Raw genomic sequence first — 16,613 nt, forward strand, 5'->3', positions numbered from 1 at the left:
GATCCCCAGTAAGGGGCCTGCAGGAGGCAGTTGATCAATGATATCTCTCATCATTGATGTTTCTGTATTTCTCTCCCTCTCCCTTCCTCTCTGAAATCAATAAAAATATATTTTTAAAAAAATTTTAGAAAATAAAATAAACTTAAAAAATTTTTAGAGAACTTTAAAATTATATTTTACATCTACTTCTAACAGTATAAGAGATGTAAGCTTTTCGTTTCCCTTCTAATATTCTCCACTTAACATTTTATCTATAACTCATAAACATGGGCTTAAACATAGTCTCCTAATTTTCAAGATTTGCCTTATCTCTGTATTTACTTTCTTCTCTTTTTCTATTTAGTTTCTTATAGGAAATTTGAATTATAGGAACTTGTTTCCAATGTGCACATATATAGTATTAAAATTATGGTTTTTTTTCTCTGCCTCAATTGCCACCTAATACTTCTAGCCAACATCCAAATAAAAAATTGGAATAAAATCAAAGTGTAACAGGACAAAAAAAGTATACATTTTAGGAATTAAGTTATGACATGTTCTGACATGCTTTTACTAAAAAATCTACCTTACACTTTGCATTAGCTAAAAAAATATGAAGATCAGAAGATGCATTTTAAATTTCACTTATTGACATTAATTCATGTCTACACTGACAACTTCAGGCATGCCCACTATTCTGAAAAACCCATAGCATTAACATTATGAGGGAAAGTATTAAAATAACAGGCCATAAAGGGGAAATGATGCATTTTTATGTTCACATATCACCTTGCATAGTGCTGTGCATATCTGGCTCTTCATAAATGTTTAATAAAACTGAAGTCAAGAGAGATCATGAGATAAAAGTGAACATTAAATTGAGCACAAGTCAAACGTTTTTGCTGTCAAGGCAACAAAAATGATACCATTTCATTATAATACTAGACTGTGAGAAAACTTTCCTTATTTGTTTTACACCTTGGTTCTATAAAACTGCACAGACAACTGCCATAGTTGTGAGCCTAACATATGCTGAATAAATATAATCGTTATTCATCATAACTCTGATATGTTTCTATGAAGTGATCCTTTGATGGCCAAACTTGCAACATCATAAGAAATAGAGAAAAAAAAATAGCATCTTTCCTTCGGAACTTGTCTCTTTATATTTACTCAGATCTCTGTTTATGTCTAACTTCCCCTTAGTCTTTTTATTTATAAAGAAAGAATAATTACCATTCTGACACTGTGCGCCAAAGAATCCATTTGGACAGCGGCAAGTGTTCGGCTTATTACAGGAACCACCATTGAGGCAAACAGGGTCACACAAAGCTAATGAACAGCAGGAAGGAGAGAGACCGTAAACGTTTTATTATTTAAAAAAAAAAAAGAAAGCTGCATGGAAGTGCAAAATGGTGCATAATGAAATATTTTTTATTTTTACTGCAAATAAAACCCATAACTTATAATTAGTTAGAATTTGCCAAATACAAGAGGAATAAAATAACTGGATAATAGCTTTGAAAGTCTGTTCATCAAGCTTACAAATAATACCAAGCTAAGACTATGGTTAGAATTCAGAATGCCCTTGTTAAGCTGAAAGGGTGACTAGAAGTTAGGAGAAGGCAATTCAAAAGCTCAAATAGGATGGTCTGTAATCGCGCAAGTACAAGTGGCCATGTGGACCTCTTTAAGTCTCCTTCCCAATTCATAAGGAACACTGCACTCAAGTCTTAGCACACTAAAAAACAATCGTCGTTTTTGCTTCTTTACCTTTGCTTCATTTTAAAAGGTACCCCCAATTACATTTTTCTTTTTAAAAATTCATTTATTGGGTTACACTGGTTAATAACAAATTTCAAGTGTATAATTTATAATACAACATCTGAATACTGCATTGTGTGCTCACCACCCAAAGTTTAGTCTCCTCCCATCACCATATACTTGACACCCTTTACTTCTTCATTCTTCCCCAACCTCCTTCCCCTCTGGTAACCACCATTCTGTTGTCTGTATCTGTAAGTTTGTTTATTTTGTTTGTTCATTTGTTGCTTTTTGTTTTATACCCCACATATGAGTGAAACCCTTTTCCCTCCAAAATGACTTGCCAAAATTAATTTTCCTCTTCTCTGCTTCCAAGAAACTGTACATTAATTACATAATTTATTATAACTCAACTTGTATCAGAGTCTTTTTAATACAATCCTGTTCTCCTTCACTAATGATATGCTCCTTAAAAGCAGGGCAAAATCAGCTTGATCTTTGTTTCCCTTTGCATTATGCTTCACACATAGTTGGCAAGCTACAAATGTTGAATTAAATCTATGTTGAAAAAAGTCACTAGAATACAATGTATTAGATTAAACATAGATAATTGTAAACACTGCTGCCAAGAAGTAAGCCTGATTTTGTGATAAATGAATTCATTTGATGGTGCCCCCTTAACTCAAAATTGCTTGAATGTTTAATGAAATAGAATGTCTGTGATTTAAAAAAAATCCCACAACAACTTGAGGTCTAGAAGATGCAACACAGATATGTCTCTCCACCATGAGGCAAGTGGATGAAGAAAATATAGAAGCAAAAATAAAAAAAAATATTGGTCAGGTTGGATGACAATAAAGCTGTTATACCGTCTATGGTTTAATATAAGAAGAAAAAGAAGATGAAAGACAGGTTTTTAAAAATATGTCTGAAATAAAAACTTCATATCAATCTTGTCAGATTAGTTTTATGATTTGGGGTGCAAGTCTTTAGGATATTGATGCATTTAAATTTTCTTTTAAGTGATATTTATTGAAAATATTTTTAATTTTACCTGTACTGCAGGTGGGGCCATACCAGCCAGGCTTGCACTGGCAAACATCTGGTGTAAGGCATTCACCTCCATTTTCACAGTGCTTGTTACAAACCACTAAGATCATAGGACACAAATAAAAGAAAGGTAGATTGGGCTTGGAATTGGTCATATTATTCATTATTACCTGGTTAGCTCATAACTGCCTATTACATCTTTAATGAATAAGATCAGAAAGAAAGATAAAAATAATTTTTCCATTGGCTTTACAGGGTCTCCATTTCTCACATCAAGTTATTTTTATTTTACTGATTTTGCTGATGGATGGAGATGGGAAGTAGGAAACCATTGAGCTGAATGGTAAACAAGAAATGGCCATTTGGAAAAATTATTAGTTACTAATGAAAGTAATCACAGGCATAAATTAAATGAGATACATTTATATGTAATTCAACAAACTGAATTCCTGTCATCTAAAAAAAAAAATGGAGAAATGGTCATGAATAAGGCCAAAAAAAGAGTTGCTTATAAGAAGAAACTTTTATTTTAGTTTTGGCACCCAGCACTCTCAGTAGTATGCTGAATGGTAACTGTCATAATAAATCACTGATGTGTGGTTTTTCCTTGGGGTTGGGTTTATATCAATTAGCATTAAAGCCATCAACTAGTCAAAGGAGCAATTTCATTATATGAGTCCACAAGAGCTTTGCTTACTTGTTTTGCACCTTGGTCCCACAAAACCATACGGACAGGTACAGAGGTTTCCAGCCAAGCAGGTGCCACCATGTTGACAAGGTGGGCTACAATATTCTGCAGACACAGATTATGTTATTAAGTCAGCTCTCAATTTTAAAATCAGTTTTTGTTTATAAAATACAGCCACAGTAAAAGCTTTTTGTAAGAGCAAATTATAATAAGCTCAGTTATCTTTTACTATGAAATTTGGTTCTGTAGGATTCACTATGAGTTCGGGCTCTAAAAACACCCACAAATCATTAGCATGTCTTGGTTTATAAAACTTATGATTAACTGATAAGATTATATATGATCTTAGCTTTCTTCTGGAAAGTGATACTTAGACATATGCATTCTAGCTTACAAGTAGAACACTTTTATATTTCCATAATTATTTTCATATGCTATTGATATTGACTGTTTCTGTTGGTTTATTCTAGATTTAGTTTAATTTGTTAATTTGTACCTTGTTATGAAAGCATTTAATATGGCTCTATCCTATCTAATAAAGAGGGATTATGCTAATTGACCCTCACACCATCGAATAGATGGAGGTACCCACAGCCAATAAGGAGGGAATATGCTAATTGACTGCCCCACCCTCAAAGATGGCATCGCCCACAGCCACAAGATGGCGGCGCCCAGTCCCCTCAGCCCCGCCGGGGAGGCAGGCGTGTAGCAAGGCGGGTCCGCCTTGTGGGCCCGGCCACTCTACATGCCTGCCTCGAGTCCCCCAGTCCCCTCAGCCCCCCAGCCATCCAGGGCCGGCCTAAGGCACAGGCAAGCCTCAGATGGCAGTTGCCTAGCCACCCAGGGCCGCCCAATGCTCAGGTAACCAGGGCCACCCAAGGCTTGCACTGCCGGCAGGGGCAGCAGCAGAGGTGTGATGGGGTGTTGCCTTCCCCTGCCTCCTGCCCCGGAGGGCTCCCGGACTGTGAGAGGGGGCAGTCAGGGCTGAGGGACCCCCCTCCAGTGCATGAATTTTCATGCACCGGGCCTCTAGTTTTATTAATAATTACATTACCATCTATCAACATATATTAATTTTAAAATAACAAATTTGTTTTTTAAAATATTATCCACTTTAGGAATATCATTTTCTAAACTCTCTACTTAAGATTTCCATTAAGACAATAAAATTATATGGCTATAGACATGCTTTTATTTCTTTATTTTTAAAAATATATTTGTATTGATTTCAGAGAGGAAGGAAGAGGGAGAGAGAGATAGAAACATCAGTGATGAGAGAGAATCATTTATTGGCTGCCTCCTACATGCCCCACACTCGGGATTGAGCCCACAACCTGGGCATATGCCCTGGCAGAGAATCGAACCGTGACCTCCTGGTTCATAAGTCTATGCTCAACCACTGAGCCATGCTGGCCGGTCTGTATAGACATGTTTCTAAAAATCACTCTTTAAATTTATTCTTACTACCTGATATCTTCTAATTATTTGGTATTTCACAATTCTTTGAAACTATGTTTGACAAGTCCTTCAATAATCAGATGTCCTTTGTTTGAAGGTAAAATAATTGTAGGGCTCTGATAACTTATAACTAAATCTCAAAAAATTATTCCTGAAGATAATTTTACCAAGGACAAGTAAACTATTGCTCTTTAGTTTTCTGATTTTAGAAATTTAATTTTTTTAAATCTTCAAATAAATTATTTTAAATAAACATTAAAAACTTTGACTCCCTCACCAGCATTAATGAATATATATTAATATGTATACAGAAAAACTATCCTTAAAAATTTGTTTTATTATTCAATTTTTAATTTGAATTATTACCTTCTTCACAAGTTGCTCCACCATGTCCTAGGGTACATTCACAAATGTTAGGTCTAATACATTTTCCATGGTTTTTGCAATCAGGAAGACATATAGCTGTATAAAATAAGGCTCTTGGTTAGAAATATCAATTATCAATTAAATTAATTATGCAAACTAATGAGTACTATACCTACCAGTTTGGCAGTTAGAACCAGTGTAACCAGGTTTACATTTGCATATGTTTGGGGCAACACACTCCCTTCCTTTTCCACATGGGTGTCTACAAATGGCTGCAAAAATGAAGAGTAAAAGGCTGAGTTGTTGATACAGTATGTACATGTTGCTTATAGACTTAGTCATAAAAGTAAAATTTTCTGAAATTTGACTAATTTGAAACAATAACCACTACATTTATCTATGAAATTATATTACAATCTTTTCCAGAGGGCGATGAAATGTCAGGTACTAATCAGGTAAATGTTGGTGAATGGCAAGGATAATTAGAATTTCAAAGAGCAAGATGCCAGGAACACATCATAAGCTTACAGGTTTGTATTCCTTAGGCTTCTATAACTACCTGATATATTCTAATTATTAGGCATTTAACACTTCTGAGGAAACTGCAATGCGTGAGGTTGTTTTGTTTTATTTTTCAATAATAATAAATTCTATATTATAAACATTAAATATTAAAGATTATTATTATTGTCATTATTCCTACAGAAAAAATAAGAGTTCCTCCAGGGAATACTGAGAACAAAGGAATACTCCAACATTGCTATTGTGTAAGTAGGTCTCAAATCAAAACAAAACAATAACAAAAAGAAATAGCTTTTATGTTGTCAAAGCCAAAAATTTGATTTGCATCAGAGAAAACAATGCTGATAATTTTGAAAAGAAGTAAATGCCTTTTTCCCCCCCCAAATTAATGTGATGCCCAATTTGCTTTATTCTCAAGAGCCGGAGGAATTACAGAGAAACCTCATTTATGCAAATAAGCAAATATGTCAGAAGTAGTAAGTTAAAGGGCTAAATGCATACTGAGAGCTGAAAAGAACCCAGACCACAATGTTATTCCCATTCTTATTTTATCTTTTTAGCTGCTTAATTCCAGGAAAACCAGTTAGCCCTCTAAGGTTCTGCTTTCTCATCTGTATAATGAGAAAATAACACCCAATTTGTGGGATCCTTGTGGATTATATGAGAAAATTGATAAAGAATGTTTCCATAGACCATGGACCACAGTAGATACTCAATAAATACATTTATATTATATAGTTATAATTCTTTAATATTAACACTATTTAAAAATAACTCAGAAATGCCCATGTTAATTTTTTGAAATATGAAAAAGACTATAGACAAATAAATAAGTAAAATAAATAGCAATTATTGAACTAAATGGAGTAAATAAAGATTAATAAATAGCATATCTTCTTAACTAATGTGAACTAGATAGTTTTCTTTGAAGAGTTTTCATACTACCTTTACAATTGATACCATCTCCGTAATATCCAAGGGGGCAGCGTCCACATCGGAAGTGACCATTGGTGGTTGGCACACAGGAAACACCCAGAAAGCAAGGCGATTCTGCACAAGTTGGTATTTTGGTTGACTCAGGCTTTTCTGGCAAAATAGTGATGGCTCTACTAACTGATGCTGCAAACCCATCCGTGTGCTGTGTGTAACCTTGGGCAGACATGATAACTTGATAATTATATCCTTCTGTCTCTGTTTGGACGGTGCCCTGGCTAATGTCCTTTACTTTATCATGGGAGCGATTGGGGTTAATGCGTATAGAACTACGATTGTCCATAGGAACTTCTAGCTCCCCCAGACTGAGATTTGTACTCAGAGCATGAGCCGCATGTTTAAAACCTGATATCTGATGAGAAATTGCCTTTGAATTATTCATTCGAGTTGTAACTGATTTTAATGAGAAGTACGAGATGTTGCTGGTTTTGGTAGTAACCGGACTGTGGGTAAAACTTGCACCAGTTAGTAAATGCTCTGTTGATGGCGACTGAGAATTTATATCTAAATAACCGGGGGAAAAATAAATGTTAGTCAATAATATTTATTAAGGTTCTGCTCTACCCACAGTATCAAATATTAAGTAATTCATTCAATATCTATTGCATGTATAACACTGTACGAGGAGCCATGCAGTAATGAGGAGTCAGCCCACAACTCCTGCTTTCAATAGACATAATCTATTTGACTACACAGTGTAACAATTAGAGGACAATAACTAATAGTTTTATTAAGAATTAGAAATAGTCAACAAACATTTATTACCACCTAATACACAGTAGGCTCAAAGCAAAAGAAAGCCCAGCTCCATCCCTGAGAAACTTGGTGTTGTAAGGATATAGGCATGTGAGCAACTCATTTTAATGATTTGTGATCATTACTATAAAAGTGACAGCTATGGAACCTATAAGAGCATAGAGGAGTGGACAACTTATTTTGCCTGGAAAGGTAAGGAAAGAAAATGAATGCTTATAGAAAATCAATTGCTAATTATATAAATGCTATTTTGTATGAGAGGCAAAGAAAGAACTGTGGCTCTAGTCATTTTATCAATGTGACAAAACAGGATTTTATACCCTCATCTTTATTGATTGTTCAAGTAGGAATTAAACAGTTTTGTGTGTGTTCTTTGTAAGGGTGGGTCGTCATTTTTTCTCTCTTCCAAGGTACTTTATTTTCCTTATCCAGTAACTCTTTTAAAAAGTTTCTTTGGTATGGAAAATCTAGTATTTTAGAATATGGGTAATTTTAAGCAGTGACTAGACATGTTTCTCTTTTATCCTTTCTACTGTTGATTTAGGGTTGATTTTTGCAGTGTCTTCAGGCACAGCACTTCTCAAATCCCTTATAATATGAAAAAAGGGATAAATCAAATCAAAACCAGAAAAAGACATAAGAAAACAAACCATAAGCAACAATAAAAAATAATCCTAATATAATTGATAAACAGAAACAAGGGCAATGAAATGTTACGGTAATTTTGAGGACTTCATAAAACACAGAAATCATAGGGTTTCAGACTAATAGAGAAACAAGAGTGTACCAAATATAGCCCAAAACAAAAATAAGAACAAAGTAGTTATCACAGTACAAAGAACAAGAGGACCCTGGATCCATCCTCAGGTCAACTGATAAAAAATCTGAGACAAATTAGTGTCCTCTTGTCCTGTCTTTGTGCCCTGAAGGACTGCTCCTTCCCACCCCACACCGCTTCATATGAGTCATCTTCTTAGGAGAGTTTCTGGTTTTGAATTGAAGAAAGAAGTAGAGAAGAATTGGAATTAATTTCGGATTATGAAAAATATAGCAGAAGACATGAAGGGAGGAGTATATTTTAGCAAATGCACATTAATAAAATGTATTGTTTTCTTTTGAAATTTAATATAATAAAATCTTAGGGTTCATGTTAAAGTAGGCATCAGAAATATTGAAAAATTACAAAATAGAATTGTGAGGGGCTATTTACCTTAGCAATATTAAAGTGTATTATAAAGCCACACTAATCAAAATAATGCATTATTGGCATAGAAAAAGACCATTAGGTAATAAAAACATAACAGAAAGCTCAGAAATATATCTCAATGTATATTTGAATTTAATATAAAAACATGGTATTAAATTTGTGTGAAAATATGGCTTATTTTAATAAATGATAACACATAACTGCTTATTTATCTGGAGGAAAAATATATAGGGCCTCTAACTCACAACATAAATTCCAGATGGACTGAGAACTAAATGTAAAATATAAAATAATGAATAGATACAGTATAAGAAAATTGAAGAGATTATATGCATAACATAGAAGTTAGGAGATCTTTGGAAATGGAAGCTATAAATAAAAACTGTAATAAAAAATACCTGTATTTGACTACATAAAATTTTACTATTTCTGCATAAAAAGACAACATAGATAAAAGCAAGCCACTGAGATAAAGAAGATAATTTTAAGAACATGTAAAGTACTATTACAAATCAACAAAAAGTCAAACAGGAGTTATGAACAGGTAACAGAGAAGCAAATCTAAATAATTATATGAAAAAAACAACAAATAGATAACCTTTATCAAGTTCTGTCCAGATAAAAACAGTAGGAAGATACAACTAAACAACTGAACATAAGAAAAGAGAAAAAGCTACATATATGAGGATAATTTTAAATTATACAAGAATACTACATGTGATTTTAAATAAAAATTTGAAATCTTGATGAAATAATGATTTTTAAATAAAATATAAAGGACTAAATTGACCCAAGAAGTGATAGAATATAGTTGAAATAATAATTATCATGAAAGAAACAGAAAATAATCTAAAATCACCTCCCAAAATGATTCAGGACAGGTGATCTATTGGGAAAACATTTACAAAATAATCAAGGAAAGAATATTTTCCAAATTGTTGCAATGCACAGAAAGAGATGAAAAGTTTATAAACATTTGATCAGAGTGGCATAATTCTATAGTAAATATTATTTATAAATATGCATAAAAATTTAAATGAAATAGCAAATCAAATGTAGCTCTGTGGTTATATATTACTGCATTGGGATTAAATAGACCTATTTCTCTATCAATGTTATTATATTACATAATTACATTAAGATACTAATGAAGAAAATAATATAAAACAATGTTAAAAATGTAATTTGATACATTAAAACATTTTGGATAAGTTAGTCAAAGGAAATGTTAACAGAAATCATAGCAACTTAATAAATAATACTGAAAAACCATGATAAAATTTAAAACCCACACCTCATTTCAATCATTGACCAAGTATTATCAATTTGCTTCTTTAGTGTCTCTTTCATTTGTTATCTCCTCACCTTAGGTCAGAATATCTTCATGTCTTTCCTGTATATATTTGCGTTATTGGTTTAACCCTTCTTCCCATCTTCAGACATGCACAGTTCTTTACCTGCAAGTGGTCCATCCTCCAATACTGCTCTGAAACAGCCTTTTTCAAATGTAAACCTTATCCTGTTTCTCATAGTGTTTCAGTGGTCTGGACACTGGCTACCTCTCTAGCTTCAACCCCTGCAGCAGCCCTCCTCCCACTAGACTTCAGGCATACCAAATTACTCACAGTGTCCAAGGTGTGCTGTGATGTTTGTGTGTGTGACGCCTCTGTACCTTTGCTCCTGCTCTTTCCTCTACCTCGAATGCCTTTCTCTTTCTGGATCAAATTTAGCTGTAGTGACACTACCTTTTGAAAGCTTTTTATTATCCCTCCAGGTAGACATGATTCCTACTATTCTAAGCACTTCTATCAAAAGACACAGAACACCATACTGAACTATGTGATTACCTGTCATATTCCCTGCTATTATACTTAAACCCATTAAATCAGAGTATATATGCTATATACAGAGTGGAGCAAATGTAGGTTTACAGTTTGTATGGAAAATAATACAATAATTAATAATGATACAAAAATAAACTGTGTTTTATATACTTAACAACTGGAAACCTATTTTTTTGGGGGGGGGGAGGGGAGAGTGGAAGAGAGGAAAAGACAGAAATACCGATGTGAGAGAAACACATCGATTGGTTGCCTCCTGCATGAGCCGCTGCCAGGGCGTGTGCCCTTGACTGAGAATCAAACCATGACCTCCTGGTTTAAGGGTTGACGCTCAACCATAGAGCCACACTGGCCGTGCAAGATGACTACAGATTTTTAATGTGAGCAGTGAGAGGGACGAAGTTTGCATTTACTGAGCTAGAAACACCTGCAGTTGAAAAAGGGAAGAATGGTGGTGATAGGAGGAAAATCAGGAGTTATTGGTTTACCTGTTAATGGAATCAAATAGACTTTAAAAACTTCTTTCTCTAATATATTGGGAGAAAATAGTTCCATGTAGATAAGTTAGAGAAAAAATTAAGCAAATTAGTATAATTAGCAAAATATAAACATAGTCTTAAGAAAACTAAATTTGAGTTCTAGAAAAACTTATTCTCTGCCAGTAGAGGGATCAGCTGTGTGCCAAGTTCCCGAGGTCAAGAGAGCCATGCATTTGCAAGGAACACGAGAACAAAGTAGGTGGAATGGAATGAATGAGGACGATAATAGCAGGGGGTAAGTTTTGACAGATATTGTGTGCAAGATCATGTTGTGCCTTACAGGCTATTATATGTGCTTCAGCTTTTTAAAATATATATATTTTTTATTGATTTCAGAGAGGAAGGGAGAGGGAGCGAGAGATAGAAACATCAATGATGAGAGAGAAGCACACCCCACTCTGGGAATCGATCCTGCAATCCAGGCATGTGCCCTTGAATGGAATCAAACCCGGGACCCTTTGGTCCACAAGCTACACTGTATCCACTGAGCCAAACCAGCTAGGGCTGTGCTTCAGCTTTTACTCTGAATAAGATGCAACACTGTTGGAAAAATACTAATGTACTAGAGGCCCGGTGCACGAATTCATGCACAGATCAGGTCAGGCCAGCCGGGGGGAGGGACAGTGGGCAGTTGGCTGGCAGGCCCAGCCCCCTGGTTGAACTCCCAGTTGAATTCCAGGTCGAACTTCTGGTCAAGGGGACAATTTGCATTAGCCTTTTATCATATAGGATTAGTTAATATAATTTGTTTTCCACCCTATATTATCTGTACAACCCTGATAAAATACTGAAGGTAAAAAGAACAAAGATATTTTCAGAATTAAATTACATTCACAGTATTGCAGTTGAAGAGTATTTACTTACCACGTGAGTCACTGCAGTCATAGGAACCAAAGCCTGGGGAACACATGCATCCCCATTGCATACACTGCCCATTGCCGCTGCACAAATTGGGGCATTTTAATACTAAGAGAATGTCTTCAATTGATTTGCCATATTCTTCTATGTTATATTTACCCTCTTCCAAAATTCTCCTTTCACATTCATTTTCTAAAAGGGCCACACCTGCTCCTGCCCAGCTGAGATCATCTTTTAGGAGAACATCCTTAACGCACATATCTATAACACTGTCTAGTCTCTTGCCAAGAAAGGCGAGACAGCGCCTTCCTATGCTGGAGTTGGCTAGAGTCCGCTGACACAGTTCCAACGTGCTGTGTTCCGTGAGGCCAGAGGGTGTAGGCCACGTGGGGACAAACTCTTGCTGGACATCCTCAGTATGGTCCTCAGGGAAAAAATAAATAAGCTCTTTTACATCCTTCTGTCTGAGACTTTGGAAAGCAAGCAAAGGAAGAAACTCATAAATGTTTTGCCGTTTCCATCTGTTTTGTCGATGCCACCATTTTTCTTGACTGTGTCTATCCTGGTCCCGTGTGTGTATCCCATTGTCCAAAGTTTTTGGAACATCTTGTTTCTCATTCTTAGGATATTTTTGTAAATTTAAATCCAGTTTGGGTAGGTTCACGTGCTTTTTGTCTTGAGGAAAGAAATTTGAATTATTTTCTTCTCGAGAGGTATGCTTGTTGATCTCTCTGACAAGAGCTTCTGGATTAATATATTTAGAAGTGACATCCACTTCTGGTATCAAGGAAGAGAATTTGACACCTGTGAGGACTTTGCAGTCGGAAGCAATGTCTGCTTGAGAAACATGGACCAGATGATTAGAAGACGGGTAGAGTGAAGTGGTGTCCAAGGAGCAGCTACAATAGGATAGTTTTCCAGGCGATGGCAGAGATATTGGCATTGTGTCGAACATGCTTTTTCCTGGCAAAATCCTTCCAGATGGAAAACAGAAAAGTAATTTGAACAAAAACATCCCCTCCCCTCCCCAGGAAGGTCTTGCAAAAAAAGTAGTGTATTGAGTCATCACTCATTTTAAGTCAAATATTAATTTACTTTCTTACCTCCATTCGTTAATAAAAGCAAAACAATTATTAAAAGTTTGATCAATTTTGATCCCATTTTTGTCATGGAAATCATTTTCAGGGTTTTCATCAAAGGTGCCACAAAGTCCCAAAGTGTTTTTGTAATCTACACTAGGGGCTCTGATTGTTAGACTCATGCCCCATTCACTAAGATCAGCACGGATAAATGCTCCAGAAGAAAACCAGATCTGAAAAACAGAAAGAAGTCATTTAAAATAATATGCAATATTTAAAAAGGAGGACATCTGTAATACTTTCAACAATAAAGATAAACATAAAAAATAATAAATAATATTCAATGCAGATTATGAAAAAACTTATGTAAAAAATAAATTCATTTATTCTCTCAATATAAAAGGAAAATAAAATATTGATTTTCCTTAGACTACACCTTTCCTTTTAATGCTATATGTCAAAATAATGGGGTTTTGCCTTTTGCTGATTTGAAATTTGATTTCCACATTGATCCTTTTATTGAGATATTTTGTTTAAACTCTTTAAAAATAATTTAAACTAGAGTGAGACATTTTGTGCAATTAAAACAGCTATTAATGTTGAGTATAATGTTTACCAAGTAATGTCTCTGATAGTAATTATTTGATCTAGACTTAGACTGATGAGTAATTGATTTATACATGTAAATGTAACTCCAGAAGGCAAATAGAATCAGAAGCCAAATTATAACCAGAACATTGCTAGGGGAGTTGGAATGAGAGAAGGGGTTTGTTGAATCATCCTAATAGCCTATGTCACCTGTGATCATAGAAGTCTCACCCTCCCAGATCAGGGACTTGGATGTACATGTTGAGAATTTCTTTCTTCTAAAATCCACTGAAAATACATCACGTATGTCTGTTCCTCCGACTTTACTACCCCGTTTATTTTATTTTTATTAGATTTAAAATTTTCCATCTGTTTTATTGATGCCACCCTGTTTCTTGACTGTGTCTATCCTGGTCCCGTGTATTTTTTAGATTTAAAAATTTCAGTTTTTCTTTTTAGAAAAAATGGTGTTATTTTAAAAGCAAGCCAATTTCATATTGCTACTCAATCTGAGGTGGCTAATGTTAGGGTGTTGGTGCATATTCTTTGAAAACCTTTCCTATATTTTATTAATTTCTTTTCCTGTCAATAAATACACATCTATTCCAAAATTTTCATGACTATAAAGTGGTCTATTATGTGACATTGCTATATTTGGGGTTTTGGTTAAACTCTTTTATTCATCATTGATTAATTGTAACTTTTCCTTCTCAAAAGGAGGGATATTATGTGGGGTTCTGCACATCCTTAATTATTTTATTATGGTAAGTTTTCAGAGGTAAAATTTCTTGAAAAATGACATGCATAGGTTCTGGAAATCTTGCCAATATTGTATGAGAAATATAGGAGCGGCATTTCTTTGATTACTAGTGAAATTGAAGTTTTTACATTTTTATTGGTTATTTGTACTTTTGGACATATTTATCAATTTTATTTCTTTTATGAATTTCACGTTTATATCATTTGCTCACTTTAATTGGTGTGCTGATCATACATTAGTGATGCATATTAATGACTATGTAATCTTTGATGTTTCTTGATTTTCTAATCTCTTCCATGTCTACCAGCCTATTTCTGAGGCAGGACCATCTGTATTCATTTCAAAAGTTGACTAGCTATCCCCAAATATTTATTCTTAATTATATATTTTAATCTATGGCTAATATACCACTTATTAGGCATTGCCAAAAATATTTCTATGAATCATCCACCAAGTTATAATGAAATTTTAAATAAGGAAGTTCAGTTTGACAGTTTTAACTATTGCTTTGTCTATTTGTGTGTGGTACATGAAAAAAATTTTACTCCTTATAAGATCAGTGTTACTCTAAATGTATTTTAGTGAAAAAAAAAAACCCACAAAACCCTAATGTTGAAAATGATAGTTTTTAAATTAATAGAGATGCAAATAGATTCAGAATAAATCAAAATTCTGTAGAAAAAAGAAAAAAATACTTTTAAGAATCATACATACTGTGACTTTTCTTCCTAAATAAGATTCACTTATCTTGATATTGCTGGTTTCATGTTGGCTCTTTAGAAATAAATATGGCTGCGATTCATGTAGCTGACCACCACACATATCGAAAGTAACTACATCACCTTCTTCTTTGGCAACAAACCCGCAGTTACATGACACAGTATAGTGAAGGCTTCCACAGTCCCATTGACGTACATGGACTTCAAAATCACGTGACATACTCTTATAAAGCACAAACGTTCCAGTCTTGAAATTATCATATATCCTAACATTAACAAAAGCCAATTGCATTAAGAATTGGTATAAAATATCACAACAGTATGTTATAAACCAAAAATGTGTGCTCAATTTAGTATTTATATGCATTCAATACACTTTGCTGCAAAAATGAAAAATCTACATTTTTAATAGGTTTATTTATCGTGAGCATTTTTTTTTTGTAGAGCATTGAAGGAGACAAGTAGTGATAAACACCTAAATCTCTCTCACTGATCTTATACCCTTGCAATGCTCTGTCAACCCCTGCTTCCAGCCTTTTCTTTCCATCCCTGCTTAGTTTTCTTCCTAATGCCTATCTTTCTCAGATATACTATATATTTTATATATTAACTGTGTATATCTCTCTTCACCTATACAAAGATAAGGTAGAGTATGTCTATCTGTCTTATCACTGTCATACCCACACTCGCCCCCAGCACGTAGAACATGGTTTGTCACTTAGTTATTGCACAATTAATCTTGTTGGATTATAGTGGATAAAATTAGTCACCACTACTCTTTCCTGAGGTTCTTCCATTTAAAACTTCTGTTTTTTATTATAACCATAAAGGATTCTTGCCTGTGGGATTGGTTTCTACAACTTTGTATACTGGTTCGAACTTTTGGAGTATCATTCATTATCGGAGAGGATCTGCATCTATGCACTAATATTGAATAATTTTACTAACAATAATAACCTTATACTTTTTAAAAAAGAATAAATTACCTTGCATCATGAAGAAAATTTTGACAACAATGAAATGTTCATATCATTTTTTAGGGACTTATTAAAAACACTAGAGGCCTGGTGCACAAAAATTTGTGCACTCAGGGGGGGGGGGGGTCCCCTCAGCCCAGTCTGTGCCCTCTCGCAGTCTGGGACCCCTCGGGGGATGACCACTTGCTGGCTTAGGCCTGCTCCCCGAGGGATTGGGCCTAAGATGGCAATCAGACATCCATCTGGCAGCCTGGCAGCCAGCGGGGATGTCCACTTGCCAGCGGGGGATGTCCACTTGCCAGCCGGGAGCAGGCCTAAACTGCAGTTGGACATCCTTAGCGCTGCTGAGGAGGCAGGAGAGGCTCCCACCACCACTGCTGTACTGGCAGCTGTCAGCCTGGCTTGTGGCTGAGCAGAGCTCCCCCTGTGTGAGTGCCCTGACCACCAGGGGGCAGCTCCTGCATTGAGC

The 16,613-nt window shown here is 34.9% G+C and overlaps 1 protein-coding gene across 1 annotated transcript in view; it reads right to left on the bottom strand.

Moving 5' to 3' along the window:
- The window catches only part of VWDE (von Willebrand factor D and EGF domains), a 49,049-nt gene that overhangs the window by 2,828 nt on the left and 29,608 nt on the right, over positions 1-16,613 (bottom strand). The window contains exons 10-18 of the mRNA XM_014532236.1: positions 15,163-15,433; positions 13,125-13,333; positions 12,028-12,995; positions 6,773-7,324; positions 5,482-5,577; positions 5,306-5,401; positions 3,491-3,586; positions 2,798-2,893; positions 1,216-1,311 (exon numbers count right to left, since the gene is read on the bottom strand). Coding sequence (XP_014387722.1) covers positions 1,216-1,311; positions 2,798-2,893; positions 3,491-3,586; positions 5,306-5,401; positions 5,482-5,577; positions 6,773-7,324; positions 12,028-12,995; positions 13,125-13,333; positions 15,163-15,433 — 2,480 coding nt within the window. The remainder of the gene's footprint in view (positions 1-1,215; positions 1,312-2,797; positions 2,894-3,490; positions 3,587-5,305; positions 5,402-5,481; positions 5,578-6,772; positions 7,325-12,027; positions 12,996-13,124; positions 13,334-15,162; positions 15,434-16,613) is intronic.

The sequence above is a fragment of the Myotis brandtii genome, unplaced genomic scaffold (assembly GCF_000412655.1).
Source record: "Myotis brandtii unplaced genomic scaffold, ASM41265v1 scaffold863, whole genome shotgun sequence".
NCBI classification, from domain to species: Eukaryota; Metazoa; Chordata; class Mammalia; order Chiroptera; family Vespertilionidae; genus Myotis; species Myotis brandtii.